General features: G+C 42.3%; 2 protein-coding genes across 3 annotated transcripts in view; one reads left to right on the top strand and one right to left on the bottom strand.

Moving 5' to 3' along the window:
• Positions 1–4,164: 4,164 nt before the first annotated feature.
• On the bottom strand, positions 4,165–13,518 carry ubxn2a (UBX domain protein 2A). Of its 2 annotated transcripts, none has more exons than XM_084149515.1 (7): positions 11,266–11,366; positions 10,638–10,703; positions 10,441–10,555; positions 10,197–10,306; positions 9,840–9,977; positions 9,461–9,622; positions 4,165–5,439 (listed from the first exon to the last, which is right to left on the bottom strand). In XM_084149515.1, exons 2-7 carry the CDS (start codon positions 10,679–10,681, stop codon positions 5,256–5,258), a joined length of 753 nt encoding a protein of 250 aa, XP_084005641.1. In that variant the 5' UTR covers positions 10,682–10,703; positions 11,266–11,366; the 3' UTR covers positions 4,165–5,255. The 2 variants fall into 2 exon arrangements, with proteins under 2 accessions (XP_084005641.1, XP_084005642.1); XM_084149516.1 differs by lacking the exon at positions 11,266–11,366 and adding an exon at positions 13,418–13,518 and having other exon boundaries at positions 4,166–5,439.
• atad2b (ATPase family AAA domain containing 2B) overlaps positions 12,421–18,757 on the top strand; it is a 117,959-nt gene continuing 111,622 nt past the window's right edge. The window contains exon 1 of the mRNA XM_084149509.1: positions 12,421–12,631. Coding sequence (XP_084005635.1) covers positions 12,533–12,631 — 99 coding nt within the window. The 5' untranslated portion in view covers positions 12,421–12,532. The remainder of the gene's footprint in view (positions 12,632–18,757) is intronic.

Below are 18,757 nucleotides of genomic sequence, written 5' to 3'. Positions count from 1 at the left end.
GTGTTCTCTTTTACTCCAGGACCCCGCTGGCAGCCCGCCAGGCCAGACGAGCACATGCTAACAGAAACAAAATACCTAGTCCTATGTCTGGTTTTAGGCCTAATGATTGTCAAAATATTGACATTAGATTCAACGTCCAAGGTCTTTCCATCTGTGTCTACTCTGCCCCCCTCTTATATTGACCACCCCCGGGGCTCTCACATTACTCTCCTTGAGTCCTCTTCTCTCTCTCATGTCTCGTGTGGTCCTTGTGGCTTCAAATATTGAAGATGGATAATTGCATTCATCTTGCCGTGACCAGGCAAAGCCCGGGGAGGGAACAGGACACACACACACACACACACACACACAAACAGCAGCACCAGCACATTGGCCTCACTCAACTGAAAATTGAATCTCATTACAGAATGCACCAATGTAAGTCGCTCTGAATAAGAGCATCTACTAAATGTCTAAAATGTAAATTACCGCTATTTCACCACACTGTAAATATTTTATGTAAAACGATTAGTCTTCAAGGAATCCCATCCCAAAAAATTGTACAGCAAAACTTTTCATTATCAGTTGAGAAAAGGTCTAAAGCAGCAAGAAAATGATTGGATAGTTGAAGGATGTAGTTTATTACTGATCAAGAAGTAAGCAGGTGTGGTGCATAGTGTACTGTACATTTAAAGACATGGAATTCAATCTCCACCTTCAGCACATACTGTACCTTCCAATGTCGATATGATATTCGAAACAATAACACTAAAGTATTTAGTCCAGAATGATATGTAATTAACTTACATTTCCTCCAGTCAAATGACTAAACCGCCCTCTAGTGGCCTCATGGGTTTATTAATTTCAGAATTAATAAACATTCTTTCAAAAAACCTGCCGAATATCCAGTCTTTCTATGTCAAACGTTTTTGTTATATTTTTCAGTCTTCTGTGACGTAAAGTGTTACATTGGGATGCAAACTCAAAACTGAATACATTTCAACTCTATATCTGACATGGTACAGGTGTCTTATTTTTTTAAGCACATAACCATGTGTGAGGTGTATACTTTTGTTTCAAAGTAGATTTGTTTAAGACTACCAAGAAACACTCTGTGTGACCCTGTTTTAGCCCACTGCAGTAAAAGGTTAAATGTGATTGCACCTTTTCCATAAAGACAGAATGATGATGACGCAGAATATGTTTTCTTGACGCACACTAGACTATAGCTGCTTAATAATCACCAATCACCCACTCCACATTAACATGAATGCACTTTAAAATAGTGCACAACATTCACAGTGTATTCCATATCCTTAGTAATAGTTACAGAATAGGTAGACGTGTTGAGCTTAGGGATCATTTGACAGACACATAGGAAGATACGGCTGAATTGGCTGTGTTGGGTTTTCATCACATTGCTAGAGCCGTAGTGGAGGCAGTTTGAGCCCTGTTGATGCTCAAGGAGTGATGTGAGATGTCCGCAGTTACAGAGGGAAGTAAAGGAGGCTTGGATGAATGTAAGGGGGGCTGTGACTGGGGAATGGGAGAAACGCCTCCACCCTGGACAGACCATAGAGGGACTACTGTATGTGAGTATTGCCTTCACTTCGGGAGTGAACTAAGAGGGATGTTTCGGTTGGGGAAAGGGTCTGTGTGACCAGTGGGTGGGATTTCAGGGTCTCTGTGAGTGTTCCGATTGGTTAAGACTCAGGTGTGTCCGAAGGGGGCCTCTGTGTTGAGGGGCCTCTGGACGATGACAGCATTAGTTAAGTCCGCCTGCTCCAGACTTAGCTCCTCCTCCCGGAGCTCTCGGAAAGGAAGTGAGGTGGTCAAGATGAAAGGTGAGCCGTTCCTCTGACAGCGCTGGACATAGTCGTGAACGTCACTAATCCTGAGGAGGACACAACACATAGAGACAGAGATGAGCTCACACATACAGACGCATAGAGGGACTCATGCAAGCACACAAACATACGCACAAAATTAGCATTTGCTAACAATTCTGTGAATTCAGAAATTCGGTAAATAAATACTAATAATCACTCATTAGCATATTGTGTCTCGGAACAACATAATAGGAAAATAGTCAAGTATTTCCCCTACAAAACATTGTTCTCGCTTTATCATCTACACATCATTGCTCTCTATACCAGTGGTTCCCAAACGGCGGTGCGCAATTTCGAAATTGTGTATTGCATCATTAGTTTTCCTCTTGTCATGTCAGTCATTGCATACCTTAGAGAGCTATTTATAACTTGTCAGAAAATGTCCAGATCAGCTAGCCCATGTCAGCTAAAGTTTTTCAGCTAGGTTTTTTACCCATAGATTTTGTTGTTATGTTTGGGTCATTCAAATATCACATGAATACACATTAAACATGGCAAAATGTATAGAATTGCAAGAAAATTTGCTTTAAAAATGCAAAATGTTATGTGCACCCCATGGCAAAATGTGTAGAATTGCAGGAAATAAGCTTTAAACCTGCAAATTGTTTTCTCCAACAACAAGAGGGTGGGGACCCTTTTCCCACCAGGTAATGTTCCCCAATGCTAGAAGGGGGACCTGAGTGAAAAAGTTTACCACTATCTATCTATATATATATATATCTATATATATATATATATATATATATATATATATATATATATATATATATATATGTGACCGGTTTCAATAAGCTAGCCGTATGTCACACGTCACTACATTTTTTATTTAGTCAGAAATCCATTTGCATTGCTAGTTATAGTCTAATGTTAGCTAGCTAGCTAACATTGAACCTAGTTGGTTTGCTTTAGCTACTTTTACTTTTACAGATGCACAATTAAGAGCATCCTGTCGGGCTGTATCACCGCCTGGTACGGCAACTGCACCGCCCACAACCGCAGGGCTCTTCAGAGGGTGGTGCGGTCTGCCGAACGCATTACCGGGGGCAAACCACCCGTCCTCCAAGACACATACAACACCCGATGTCACAGGAAGGCCAAAAAAATCATCAAGGACATCAACCACCTGAGCCACTGCCTGTTCACCCCGCTATCATCCAGAAGGCGAGGTGCGGAGAATCAGAACACACAGTCCTATAAACATATACCGGTAGGACTATCCCATGCGTTTTAGATTGTTAGAGGTTAATCTCACTCAAGAGTGTTTGTCCGGCGATTCCTTCAGAGCACAAGCAGTCCCACAGAAGACCCTAGTCTTCTCCTCTCCCCTCTCATCCTCTCCGCAAAAATCTCTTCTTTCACAAAAGCGCACCAAGCCTCTAGCCGCAGAGCAGCGTCAATTTACCTGCGTTCTCTTGGAGACGCTTCCAGCTGCCAGGGCACAAAAACCTGAAGCAGAGAACCCAGCCAAACCCTCCAGACTTCTTCACACATTCCAAACATTCGGCTCTGAAAGATATCACCATAGGGAAATCACTCATATGAGCCGCATTACTCCATACATGTTTCAGATAATGCGTGAAGAGGAATGCGCAAATGAAAGGTATATAGGGGCTTAGGTAAAAAGGCCCTTTTGGTAAGAAAAATATGGGACGTAATTCCAGTCGTGCTTAGTGTTATTAAATATGTTGCGGAGAGGAAATGTGTTCTCTTTTACTCCAGGACCCCGCTGGCAGCCCGCCAGGCCAGACGAGCACATGCTAACAGAAACAAAATACCTAGTCCTATGTCTGGTTTTAGGCCTAATGATTGTCAAAATATTGACATTAGATTCAACGTCCAAGGTCTTTCCATCTGTGTCTACTCTGCCCCCCTCTTATATTGACCACCCCCGGGGCTCTCACATTACTCTCCTTGAGTCCTCTTCTCTCTCTCATGTCTCGTGTGGTCCTTGTGGCTTCAAATATTGAAGATGGATAATTGCATTCATCTTGCCGTGACCAGGCAAAGCCCGGGGAGGGAACAGGACACACACACACACACACACACACAAACAGCAGCACCAGCACATTGGCCTCACTCAACTGAAAATTGAATCTCATTACAGAATGCACCAATGTAAGTCGCTCTGAATAAGAGCATCTACTAAATGTCTAAAATGTAAATTACCGCTATTTCACCACACTGTAAATATTTTATGTAAAACGATTAGTCTTCAAGGAATCCCATCCCAAAAAATTGTACAGCAAAACTTTTCATTATCAGTTGAGAAAAGGTCTAAAGCAGCAAGAAAATGATTGGATAGTTGAAGGATGTAGTTTATTACTGATCAAGAAGTAAGCAGGTGTGGTGCATAGTGTACTGTACATTTAAAGACATGGAATTCAATCTCCACCTTCAGCACATACTGTACCTTCCAATGTCGATATGATATTCGAAACAATAACACTAAAGTATTTAGTCCAGAATGATATGTAATTAACTTACATTTCCTCCAGTCAAATGACTAAACCGCCCTCTAGTGGCCTCATGGGTTTATTAATTTCAGAATTAATAAACATTCTTTCAAAAAACCTGCCGAATATCCAGTCTTTCTATGTCAAACGTTTTTGTTATATTTTTCAGTCTTCTGTGACGTAAAGTGTTACATTGGGATGCAAACTCAAAACTGAATACATTTCAACTCTATATCTGACATGGTACAGGTGTCTTATTTTTTTAAGCACATAACCATGTGTGAGGTGTATACTTTTGTTTCAAAGTAGATTTGTTTAAGACTACCAAGAAACACTCTGTGTGACCCTGTTTTAGCCCACTGCAGTAAAAGGTTAAATGTGATTGCACCTTTTCCATAAAGACAGAATGATGATGACGCAGAATATGTTTTCTTGACGCACACTAGACTATAGCTGCTTAATAATCACCAATCACCCACTCCACATTAACATGAATGCACTTTAAAATAGTGCACAACATTCACAGTGTATTCCATATCCTTAGTAATAGTTACAGAATAGGTAGACGTGTTGAGCTTAGGGATCATTTGACAGACACATAGGAAGATACGGCTGAATTGGCTGTGTTGGGTTTTCATCACATTGCTAGAGCCGTAGTGGAGGCAGTTTGAGCCCTGTTGATGCTCAAGGAGTGATGTGAGATGTCCGCAGTTACAGAGGGAAGTAAAGGAGGCTTGGATGAATGTAAGGGGGGCTGTGACTGGGGAATGGGAGAAACGCCTCCACCCTGGACAGACCATAGAGGGACTACTGTATGTGAGTATTGCCTTCACTTCGGGAGTGAACTAAGAGGGATGTTTCGGTTGGGGAAAGGGTCTGTGTGACCAGTGGGTGGGATTTCAGGGTCTCTGTGAGTGTTCCGATTGGTTAAGACTCAGGTGTGTCCGAAGGGGGCCTCTGTGTTGAGGGGCCTCTGGACGATGACAGCATTAGTTAAGTCCGCCTGCTCCAGACTTAGCTCCTCCTCCCGGAGCTCTCGGAAAGGAAGTGAGGTGGTCAAGATGAAAGGTGAGCCGTTCCTCTGACAGCGCTGGACATAGTCGTGAACGTCACTAATCCTGAGGAGGACACAACACATAGAGACAGAGATGAGCTCACACATACAGACGCATAGAGGGACTCATGCAAGCACACAAACATACGCACAAAATTAGCATTTGCTAACAATTCTGTGAATTCAGAAATTCGGTAAATAAATACTAATAATCACTCATTAGCATATTGTGTCTCGGAACAACATAATAGGAAAATAGTCAAGTATTTCCCCTACAAAACATTGTTCTCGCTTTATCATCTACACATCATTGCTCTCTATACCAGTGGTTCCCAAACGGCGGTGCGCAATTTCGAAATTGTGTATTGCATCATTAGTTTTCCTCTTGTCATGTCAGTCATTGCATACCTTAGAGAGCTATTTATAACTTGTCAGAAAATGTCCAGATCAGCTAGCCCATGTCAGCTAAAGTTTTTCAGCTAGGTTTTTTACCCATAGATTTTGTTGTTATGTTTGGGTCATTCAAATATCACATGAATACACATTAAACATGGCAAAATGTATAGAATTGCAAGAAAATTTGCTTTAAAAATGCAAAATGTTATGTGCACCCCATGGCAAAATGTGTAGAATTGCAGGAAATAAGCTTTAAACCTGCAAATTGTTTTCTCCAACAACAAGAGGGTGGGGACCCTTTTCCCACCAGGTAATGTTCCCCAATGCTAGAAGGGGGACCTGAGTGAAAAAGTTTACCACTATCTATCTATATATATATATATATATATATATATATATATATATATATATATATATATATATATATATATATATATATATATATATATATATATATATATATATATATATATATATATATATATATATATATATATATATATATATATATATATATGTGACCGGTTTCAATAAGCTAGCCGTATGTCACACGTCACTACATTTTTTATTTAGTCAGAAATCCATTTGCATTGCTAGTTATAGTCTAATGTTAGCTAGCTAGCTAACATTGAACCTAGTTGGTTTGCTTTAGCTACTTTTACTTTTACAGATGCACAATTAAGAGCATCCTGTCGGGCTGTATCACCGCCTGGTACGGCAACTGCACCGCCCACAACCGCAGGGCTCTTCAGAGGGTGGTGCGGTCTGCCGAACGCATTACCGGGGGCAAACCACCCGTCCTCCAAGACACATACAACACCCGATGTCACAGGAAGGCCAAAAAAATCATCAAGGACATCAACCACCTGAGCCACTGCCTGTTCACCCCGCTATCATCCAGAAGGCGAGGTCAGTACAGGTGCATCAAAGCTGGGACTGAGAGAATGAAAAACAGCTTCTATCTCAAGGCCATCAGACTGTTAAATAGCCATCACTAGCACATTAAAGGCTGCTGCTGCCTATTGAAATCACTGGCCACTTTAAGAAATGGAACACTAGTCACTTTAATAATGTTGACATATCTTGCACTACTCATCTCATATGTATATACTGCATTCTATTCTATAATATTCTACTGTATCTTAGTCCATGCCGCTCTGTCATTGCTTGTCCATATATGTATATATTCTTAAATCCCATTCCTTACTAGTTTTGTGTATATTGGGTATATGTTGTGAAATTGTTAGATATTACTGCACTGTCGGAGCTAGAAGCACAAGCATTTCCCTACACCCACTATAACATCTGCTAAACAGGTGTATGTGACAAATAGAATTTGATTTCATTTGCAGATTTATACTCCAGCATTTCATGCATTGTGGCTACGGGTTGAAATTATGGTTCACCGTGTTTTAATTAATCAATCTACACACAATACCCCATAACGACAAAGCGAAAACAGGTTTTTAGAAATGTTTGCACATTTATTAAAAATAAAAAACAGAACTACCTTATTTACATAAGTACTCAGACCCTTTGCTATGAGACTCAAAATTGAGCTCAGGTGCATCCTGTTTCCATTGATCATGCTTGAGATGTTTCTACAACTTGATTGCAGTCCACTTGTGGTAAATTCAATTGATTGGACATGATTTGGAAAGGCACACACCTGTCTATATAAGGTCCCACAGTTGACAGTGCATGTCAGACCAAAAACCAAGTCATGAGGTCGAAGGAATTGTCCGTAGAGCACAGAGACAGGATTGTGTCGAAGCACAGATCTGGGGAAGGGTACCAAAACATTTCTGCAGCATTGAAGGTCCCTAAAAACACAGTGGCCTCCATCATTCTTAAATGGAAGAAGTTTGGAACCACCAAGACTCTTTCTAGAGCTGGCAGACCGGATAAACTGAGCAATAGGGGGAGAAGGGTCTTGGTCAGGGAGGTGACACCAAGAACCCGATGGTCACTGTGACAGAGCTCCAGAGTTCCTCTGTAGAGATGGGAGAACCTTCCAGAAGGACAACCATCTCTGCAGCACTCCACCAATCAGGCCTTTATGGTAAAGTGGCCAGACGGAAGCCACTCCTCAGTAAAAGGCACATGACAGCCCGCTTGGAGTTTGCCAAAAGGCACCTAAAGGACTCTCAGACCATGAGAAACAAGATTATCTGGTCTGATGAAACCAAGATTGAACTCTTTGGCCTGAATGCCAAGCGTCACGTCTGGAGGAAACCTGGCACCATCCCTACGGTGAAGCATGGTGGTGGCAGCATCATGCTGTGGGGATGTTTTTCAGCGGCAGGGACTGGGAGACTAGCCAGGATCGAGGGAAAGATGAACGGAGCAAAGTACAGAGAGATCCTTGATTAAAAACCTGCTCCAGAGCGCTCAGGACCTCAGAATGGGGCGAAGGTTCACCTTCCAACAGGACAACGACCCTAAGCACACAGCCAAGACAATGCAGGAGTGGCTTCGGGACAAGTCTCTGAAAGTCCTTGAGTGGCCCAGCCAGAGCCCGGACTTGAACCAGATCGAACATCTCTGGAGAGACCTGAAAATAGCTGTGCAGCGACGCTCCTCATCCAACCTGACAGAGCTTGAGAAAATCTGCAGAGAAGAATGCAGGTGTGCCAAGCTTGTAGCGTCATACCCAAGAAGACTCGAGGCTGTAGTCACTGCCAAAGGTGCTTCAACAAAGTACTGAGTAAATGGTCTGAATACTTATGTAAATGTGGTAGTGAAATTTTTTATTTTTTTATAATTGAGCAAAAATGTCTAAAAACCTGTTTTTGCTTTGTCATTATGGGGTATTGAGTGTAGATTGATTTAAGGAAAAAAATGATTTAATCAATTTTAGAATAAGGCTGTAAGGTAACAAAATGTGGAAAAAGTCAAGGGGTCTGAATACTTTCCGAATGCACTGTATATAGTCAACATGATCTAATATTGATATGAAGCCCCATAGAGAGCCCATACTTCTCTCCCTGTCTCGCCCAGCTACCCATTACATAATAAACACTGCATCTCAGTTATGCAATCCCTCTCTAGGGATTGTATAGATCTACAATGTCAGGTTTTCTGCAGGCAGCAGGCCCCATGCAGCAGAAGACAGAACACATTAGCTAGAAATAGAATGTAATAAATGGACATACCGGTATGTCTTCCCCTCACAACCAAAATGGAACTTTGACTTGAATTGGAATGCCTGTTCTGGGAATTCTAATTCTATGATATAACATGATGCCCAGTGCTAGGGGATAACATGGCCCATGGTGCAGAATCAGGCACGCTAGATCAAGCTAGGATGAATATGAACCATTATGTCATGGTCAGTATGATAACCTTAAAAGACCTGGCTTATTCAGTGTACTGGACATATAAGAATCATGGATGTAAGGATCAACTGCTTAGGGAGGGTACTCTGGGACAGACACATTCCTATACAGTGAGTTCCTATACAGTGAGTTCCTATACAGTTAAAGGGAAAATTCACTTTTGGTATTTTTTTCATTAGTTCACTTTTGATACAGTCCCAAAAGGTTTTGCATGTCAGCAGTCAAGTTTTCAAGATATTGGACTTTCAATAAGCAAAGTGTCACTGGCCACATCATCATGATTATGCATTTTGACAAAATATAGTTTTTGAGTAGATAGTATATGAGGGGTTATATTAGTGTAATATCCACCTGTGTGATAGGTTGAACCTCTGCACCAGCCTCCTGCCGTCGGCCAACCAGATTTGCAGAGAGGTGACAGGGAGGCCGTGGTCCAGTGTTATCATGGGGATCGGGAGGAACTCCCCCTCCTCGTGCACCGATGGAGACCGGACCACTACTCTGGGAGCAACACTGAACACACGCACACACAGTCAACTCTTTGAAGATGTCAGGTGACAAAACTTTGAAGATGTTTTAGAGTGACACCTAGTGCTATAATATGGCATGACACAATCACCAAGGAAATCGCAAGTACTTCTGACTGAACCATCTCACCTGCCCAGCCTTCTCTCTCCCTGTCTGTCTGTCGATCTGTATGTCTGTCCGTCTGTCTCATTGCATGTCTCACCTGCCCAGCCTGTACCCTGGCCCACTGAAGGGGTGAAAGGTCTTCTTCCTGGGGACATACACCTCCTCTGTTAGATCCTCTACATTCACCTCCAGTTCCTCCTGCTCTGCCCTGCTCTCCAACTCCACAGGCAGCTCACTGGAACCGGACAGACAGGCCAGTCAACCAACCAATCAATCGATAAATAAATACATTTTACAGAGAGAAGATATGAACAAAACTGGTAGATAAATCAGCAAGGAAAGGGGAGGGGTGGATGGGAAGATCAGGATCAGGAAAAAAAGCTAGAGTAAGTATATATAGGTAGGACATTTGATCAACTAACCTAGTATATTAAAGTATGAATAGTTGCCATACCCTCGTTTGATGGCTTCCAGGAAATCCTGGTTCTCCTGTACAGAGTAGCTCCTGAACTCCTCGTCATTCAGGGTGAAGCCATCCTTCCACAGTCTCACCACCACCTTCACCTTGGACAACCACCACCACAGGACAACCACAGACTTCAACAGGATGAATTTGTATGAATAGTGATCATAACAATATAATAGGGTTGAGTGGTAGAGTAGACTCTGGATGCAGGACTTCCTGTTTGTTTCCTGACCTTTGAGCCTCCAGAGGCAACATTACTGATTTTCTCCACCTCATCCAGAAGATCCTCCACAGAGAAACTTCTTCTTATAGGAACCTCCTCTTCCTCGTTCTCTGTCCCATCACACCTGGAACAATTATGAAGGTAGCTGATAAAAGTGGCTTGCAAATGTGTAAGTCCTTGGGTGTTAGTCCTTTCAGATCACTCACCAGGTATCATCTTTGTCACTCCCTCTCTTGTCAATGTCTTTCATGATGTGTTCTGCTGTTGTCCATCTGACAAAACCAAACAGGGAAGAAAACTGTGACATGAAGAATATGGGATATCACTTGTTGTGATGCTTTTTAGACAGCAGTTGGGACAAATATATAATCAATAGTATCATTCCATGATTTTAAAGGCACCATATTCACATGCTCAAGTGTCAAATCAGGCTATTAACAATTTGTTTTGATAAATCACGACACGAAAGTGCAATCGATTTAGCCATGCAATTGTAGGCTTGAATAAAACCATTGGAAGCCCGGATCTATTGGGAATGTAGGCCTACTATCTAGGCTACAAAATACAAATAGTAGGTCCTGCCTGTGATGAATAGATCGAAATATTAGTTTGCACTATATATATATATATATTTATATCACATTTATCAAATATCACACGGATTCACGCACACATTCCAACATGCGACATAATTACATAATGCGCGTCTGGCAGACAATATATTTTGCAACTGTGATTCCCTGAAAATATAATCCTAAAATGCATCGCTCGTCGAGTTGTGATTAAATATTAGCGTTTGCACAGAAATAGGCTATACATATCTTTTTTTTTTACCAGTTCGTGTTCTCGTCTTAATCATGGGCTGCTAGGCTACAGCCAAGTTTCTGATAGGAAGCTCAGGGTGCCGCTCTCTTCTTCTGAGCAATTTATTTGACGCCAGCGCCGTCTATGCGCTCCAGCTGCCGTAATGTTTTCACTAGCAGCTCACTTGCCACGTTCACGTGCCAGTCGGAACTAGGAAACTCGCTTACCGACTGGTTGTAGTTATACACGTGCCGCGTTCAACCAGTTAGCAAGTCGGAAATGTCCGAGATTCCTGGTTCCGACTAGCACATGAACGCGGTATCTGGTTTGGCCTCTGTGGTGCTGACTGAGCTCAGCAGGTAGTGCTTTGTTTTGGTAATACAGTTTGACTGAAATTGATTATTTAACACTTTATAAACTAAACATACTGAATGACATACTGTAGGCTAATTGAGGTGTTTATGATTCATGGTATTTTGTGCATAGTTAAGGAAAGGCGTAGTATGATAGGAATATTATCAGGTTTTTTGTTCAGACTTTTAGCTAGTCCCATCCATCACACGCTCAACAAGAAGAAAACAGATGGTCAGTTCAGATGGCCAACACCGGTAGTATCCTCTCTCTCTCACACACACAAACACACACGATGCATACGCACAGTGAGTCAAAGTATGTTCCAGTTGTGCTCGGGCTGGAAACCAAAACAACAGCTGCACGCGCGCACGTGGCTCGACTGTAAATAGCAGACAGCAGGATACATTTATCATCTTATCAAGTGAAATATCACATTTAATCGAATAAGCTCCGTATTATCAGTTTATTATTATTAAACGAGACAATTAAAGAACCGTGAAAATGTACCAAGAAAATGTCCGTTATATTAGCTACAAGTAATTGGTTTAAAAACAGTAAAACACAAACGTTTTTGGAAAACTGAAATTACTTACACAGCTAGCCAGTTGCATGCAGTAGAGTTGAGTGGCAAACTTAAAAAATGTATATATATATATATATATATATATATATATATATATATATATATATATGTTTGTGTGATATAGCTACATGCAACTCTTTCAATTCAACATTTTATTTATTCTCATCAAATAACAAAACTTAGGTATTTCTGAAGTCTAGCGCCAGGACTGACCAGCTAGCATTGCAAAGCGGAAGTGGTCCGCGAGCGAATTTTGCCAGGAGAATGAGCTAAAGAGAAATGGCGCCTCAATGCCGTGCTCACTGAGGCAGTGTACGGACGGATAGACAGACTAAACAAGGGCAAATAAGCGGAAAAATCATGGTGAACACAAGAAAGAGCTCTCGGCATGAGCCGAGCACTCTCTTCATCTCGTCCAGGACCCGATCATCCGCCAGGAATGAAGAACATGAAGAACATGTAAGCGGGTTATTTTCTCCACTGCCCGGCTAGCTATGCTAGCTAGTTTTGGCCTCAAGCCGGTTCTCATTGCTTTTTTCTTTAAAAAAAGTATACAATATTTGACACCAACATAATTGATTTTACGAATAAATGTGGCTTTGCATGCATTAATGAAAAAGCTTGCCATTAACACGGACGGCATTGCATGACTGATAGCTTGCAGGTTAGCTCGTTGGTAGCTCCAAGTTGAGTTCCCTTTGTGTTGCCCCTGTGCTACTATGTCTACCGCACTGGCCCACTGACTGGCAGGAGATAAATTAGCTTGCTAGCTAGCCTGTCTTGGCGTGTCACTCGACAGCTTAAAACAAAGAGACACGGGGCAGTTGACGTGTTGAATGTTATCGACAAGCATGTTGTATTGCTAACCGTGTTTATCGCTATATGTAAAGAACTGACAGGCTAGTGCTAACTAGCTTGTTGTGGGGGAAGGGAACTCGAAAGGAACCATTGTGATTCACTACAGTTGGCTCGCTAACGTTCTTTATTAAGCTAGCTAGCTTGAAGTTGAACTCGCTGAACTTTTTTGTTTGGAAGAAATTTTAAGTGATCAACTACGGGCTACTGTTGACTTAATATTAAGGCGGGTTTCGTTTATTTCAGGTTAAAATGTCGGATCTGAAGTATTGTCACAACAATAACGATCCAAAATGTAAACAATATGATGTAACGTACGTTATACATAAATGTAGCCAGCTGTTGTGGATACAATTACACATTGCCAAATGAAAATGTATATTTTCTTACCCTCTTGAGTGTTTTACTGATTTCTATTGTCCATTTGTAACTTAACGTTAGCTACTCTGTCATGATCATGGAAATATTGCGTCAATTGTGCGGTGTTGAGTAAATTTAAACTTTCCAGTTTGACTCACTAGGTTTGAGATTATACCTGAACATAGTCCACAGGCCGACAGATGGCGATATTGAGTCATTCCATTTTACCGTCCAAGGGGAATCCATGCAGCTGGCTAACGTTATACAGTCTTATCCCCTGTGGACCGCTTCGCACATAAAATATTCTCCATTCAGGCTACAAAGGCGTCGATTTCCGGGAAAATATGTGCGCTTTCTTTATGAAACACCGTTTCCCACCACCATGCTATGCGGCTAATGCTACTTCCATTCAGACCAAGGGTAAACAATAGACTGCTGCAACCTGATTGGCTGAACACAATACGCAACATCGGGGACTAGCATTTAGCCACTAGCATGGTGGTGGAAAATGGTGTTTCATAAAGAAAGTATCTATATTGTCCCAGTTTTTTCCCCGCCATTAAATCAAGTTAAGGAGCCTGAATGGAGAATATTTTAAGTACGAGACGGCCACATGGATATGAGTGTATAGCAGGCTGCATGGATTCCCATTGGAGGATAAGATGAAACAGCTTAATATTGCCATCTGCCGGCCTTTGGGCTAACCTTAACAAAGATACACTGTACTGTTCATGTATTTTAAATGAAGGAGATTAGTCTTTAAATTAAATTCAGTTTTTTATCGCCATTTGCCAACAAAAAGCAGGACAAACAGATCTGGAGCCAGGATAGTGGTTCCAGTCCTTTTATAGGTGCCCCATTTTCTTGTATGGCTGCAGTGCAGTCTCACCTCAACAACAGTGTCAGAGTTTTTGACATAAGTATTCACAGGAGCGCAGACGCACGACGGGCTGCGAGGAACAGTGAGCGAGCGTGAGCAAGTGTGAATGGAATGCTGAGTGAAAGATTGCACCTAAGGACTGTGTTCTGTTTAGTCATTGATGTGTGATTCACATTTCTCCTTGTCTCATCTGGCTGATAGTCAGATTAGTCTCCCTGTAGGCTGCTAGCAGTGGTCTATGGCATCAGACAGGCTATTGTGTCATATCAATAAGGATGGAAGGCTTACAGACTGTGAAGGACATACAGGTACCAAGGACATGGCATCTCTTTGTCCTCCTCGGTGTGGTATGGTTCAGTAGGGCTGGGAATTGCCAGGGACCTCAGGATACAATATTATCCAAATCATTTTATTTGTCACATGCTTCGTAAACAACAAGTTTAGACTAACAGTGAAATGCTTACTTACGGGCCCTTCCCAACAATGCAGAGAGGAAAAAAGTAATAACACAAGGAATAAATGCACAATAAGGAATGATAATTTGGCTGTATACAGGGGGTACCAGTAATGAGTCGATGTGCAAGGTAATTGAGGTAGATATGTACATATAGGTAGGGATAAAGTGACTAGGCAACGGGATAGATAATAAATAGTAACGGCAGCGCAAGTGATGAGTCAAAAGAGATTAGTGCAAAAAGGGTCAGTGCAGATATTCCAGGTAGCTATTGGTTAACTATTTAACTATTTAGCAGTCTTATAGCTTGGTGGTAGAAGCTGTTCAGGGTCCTGTTGGTTCCAGAATTGGTGCATCGGTACCGCTTGTCGTGCGGTAGCAGAGAGAACAGCATATGACTTGGGTGGCTGGAGTATTTGAACATTTTTAGGGCCTTCCTCTGACACTGCCTGGTATAGAGGTCCTGGATGGCAGGGAGCTCGGCCCCAGTGATATACTGGGCCGTACGCGCTACCCTCATTAGCGCCTTGCAGTTGGATGCTGAACAGTTGCCATACCAAGCGGTGATGCAGCTAGTCAAGAGGCTTTCAATGGAGCAGCAGTATAACTTTTTTCGGATCTGAGGGCCCATGCTGAATCTTTTCAGCCTCCTGAGGTAGAAGAGGCGTTGTCGTGCTGTCTTCACGACTGTGTTGTGTGTGTGGACCATGATAGTTCCTTAGTGATGTGGACACCGAGGAACTTGAAGCTCTCGACTTGTTCCACAACAGCCCGTCGATTTGGACAGAGGCGTGCTCGGCCCTCCGTTTCCTGTTGTCCATGATCAGCTCCTTTGTCTTGCTGATGTTGAGGGAGAGGTTGTTGTCCTGTCACCACACTGCCAGGTCGCTGACCCTCCTCCCTGTAGGCTGTCTCATCGTCCTTTGTGATCAGTCCTACCACCGTTGTGTCGTCTGCAAACTTAATGATGGTGTTGGAGTTGTGCGTCGCCACGCAGTCGTGGGTGAAGAGGGAGTAAAGGAGGGGACTAAGCACGCACCCCTGAGGGGCCCCCATGTTGAGGGTCAGCCTGACAGATGTTGCCTACTCTCACCACCTGGGGGCGGCCCGTCAGGAAATCCAGGATCCAGTTGCAGAGGGAGGTGTTTAATCCCAGGGTCCTTAGTTTAGAGATGAGCTTGGAGGACACAATGGTGTAGAACGCTAAGCTGTAGTCAATTAACAGCATTCTCACGTAGATTTTACTTTTGTACAGGTGGGAAAGGGTAGTGTGGAGTGCAATAGAGACTGCGTCGTCTGTGGATCTGTTGAGGCGGTATGCGAATTGGAGTGGGTCCAGGGTCTCTGGGATGATGGTGTTGATGTGAGCCAAGACCATTCTTTCAAAGCATTTCATGGCCTCAGATGACAGTGCTACGGGGCGATAGTCATTTAGACAGGTTAGCTTGGGGTTCTGGGGCACAGTGACTCGTGGTCTGCTTGAAACATGTAGGTATTACAGACTGGGTCAGGGAGCGGTTGAAAATGTCAGTGAAGACACTTGCCAGCTGGTCAGCGCATGCTCTGAGTACGTGTCCTGGTAATACGTCTGGCCCTGCGGCCTTGTGAATGTTAACCTGTTTAAAGGTCTTGCTCACATCGGCTACAGAGAGCGTGATCACACAGTCGTCTGGAACAGCTGGTGCTCTCATGCATAGTTCATTGTTGATAGCCTCGAAGCACGCATAGAAGGTATTTCGCTTGTCTGGTAGGCTCGCGTCACTGGACAGCTCTTGGCTGGGTTTCTGTTTGTAATCTGTGATAGTTTGCAAACCCTGCCACATCAGACGAGTAGTAGGATTCCATCTTAGTCCTGTATTGACACTTTGCCTGTTTGATGGTTCGTTGGCGGGCGTAGCAGGATTTCTTATTAGCGTCCGGATTAGTGTCCCGCTCGTTGAAAGTGGCAGGTCTAGCCTTTTAGCTCAGTGCGGATGTTGCCTGTAATCCATGGCTTCTGGTTGGGATATATACGTATGGTCACTGTGGGGACAACGTCGTCAATGCACTTATTAATGAAGCCGGTGACTGATTTGGTAAACTCCTCAATGCTATCGGATGAATCTGGACCATATTCCAGTCTGTGCTAGCGAAACAGTCTTGTAGTTTAGCATCCGCTTCATCGGACCACTTCCGTATTGAGGGTGTTACTGGTACTTCCTGTTTGAGTTTTTGCTTGTAAGCAGGAATCAGGAGGAGAGATTTATGGTCAGATTTGCCAAATGGAGGGAGAGCTTTGTATGCCTGTCTGTGTGTGGTGTAAAGGTAATCTAGAGAACAGGTGACATGGTAGTAGAAATGAAGTAAAACGGATTGAAGTTTTTATGCATTAAAGTCAACGGCCACTAGGCGCGCCACCTCTGGGTGAGCATTTTCTTGTTTGCTTATGGCCCTATACAGCTCGTTGAGTGCAGTATTAGTGCCAGCATCAGTTTGTGGTGGTAAATAGACAGTTACGAAAAATATAGATAAATAGTATGGTCTACAGCTTATCATGAGGTATTCTAACTCGGGCGAGCAGAACCTCGAGACTTATAATAGCGAATTTCCATGGAGGCTGCTAGCTAAATATGCTAACGAGCGCAAACGAAAATAAACAAATTGCAAAGACAGGAAATTTAGCTCATAAAGTTATACATGTATAATTTGGAGCTACCGAATGTCATTTTTGGTGAGTTTGGACATTTACAAGCGAATGTGAACGACAGACATTGTGCAAATGAACAAAGTTTTGATGCATGCTTGTCTGAAGGAAGAACAGTACTGGCTCTCCAGCAGCATGTCTACATGCTGTGTCTGTGTGGAGTAGGGCGACGGGCCTGCCTACTCTGCTCGGAGAAGAGGGGGGGAGGAGCAGACTGGCTGAGAACAGAGAGGAGAAAAAATGCAAGGAAATCAAGATGGCAGTGGCAGCTGTACAAATATCTCATCCAAAGGGCTTTGACTTCTCAAACACGCAGAAAGGTAACACAATATGATGCCCGTCACCGTAATTCAACCACTTACTTAGGGTGTTTTCACACTTGGTCCCTTTCAGCCAATCTTTGTGAACTCAGTGCGGTTGCTGAATTTTTTGTGCAGTGTGAACACTCCAAATGAACTCAGACCCCTCAAAAGAGCTCCTGAACCGAACTGAGACTGTCTCGAGAGGTGGTCTGAGTTCGAATCTCTTGAATTCCGAGATCCAGTTCCATTTTTTAGGGCAATGTGAACGCAAATCTCCCCAGGTTCGTTTGTCATGGTTACCACAAACTAGACTACTGCAACACCGTTTCCCTTGCCATAAACCCTCACGTTGGTGCCACTAAAGAGAGAAGATGATGTGCAGGTTCGTGGGAAAATGTGTGCTGTTTTTGGATATTGATTAGCAATTTTTCAAGGACGCACAGAAATTCCAGAATGTGTGCAGTTTTTAGTTAAGATTATTTGTTTGCAATATGTGATCTGAGAGCTTCATAAGCTGTTTATGGATTGTAGGGTTTGAATAGTGTGAGAAGACCACCTATTTGGTGAGAATCACACCATAGCGTACAAAATCTATTCTAGCTCATAAAGGGGCAGTAGCCTACTTTGGGTGTACAATTTTCAATTACAGCATTATCTATTGTGCAGTTATATATATATATATATATATATATATATATATATATATATATATATATATATATATATATATATATATATATATATATATATATATATATATATATATATATATATATATATATATATATATATATATATATATATTGCTATTTATTCTGTTAGCAATACAATTTAGGCCTACATGTAAATAGTATCTTCTGATTACAATTATTGTATCATATATTTTAATTAAATACAATCTGTTAGCTTCCAAAGTGTAAGTAGATATATCTAGCTGTCCGATAACACGTTCCGATTGAATGGCTTGTCCTGTACTTTGTAAAAACCCAGAGTGCATGTTGGAAAAAGATATTGGTTCCTTTTTAAACATAGCAATGTGAATGCAAAGAGG

The sequence above is a fragment of the Coregonus lavaretus genome (assembly GCF_964263955.1).
Source record: "Coregonus lavaretus genome assembly, chromosome: 31".
Lineage (NCBI taxonomy): Eukaryota > Metazoa > Chordata > Actinopteri > Salmoniformes > Salmonidae > Coregonus > Coregonus lavaretus.
The sequence above is the reverse complement of the archived record's forward strand: the minus strand, read 5'-3'. Positions and strand labels throughout refer to the sequence as shown.

Coding starts and splice junctions, on each gene's coding strand:
- ubxn2a (XM_084149516.1), bottom strand. CDS start 10,681: ATGAAAGACATTGACAAGAGAGGGAGTGACAAAGATGATACCTG. Junction 10,307..10,440: donor TTGCCTCTGGAGGCTCAAAG/GTCAGGAAACAA, acceptor TGGTTGTCCAAG/GTGAAGGTGGTGGTGAGACT. Junction 5,440..9,460: donor AGGTTCAACCTATCACACAG/GTGGATATTACA, acceptor TGTCCTCCTCAG/GATTAGTGACGTTCACGACT.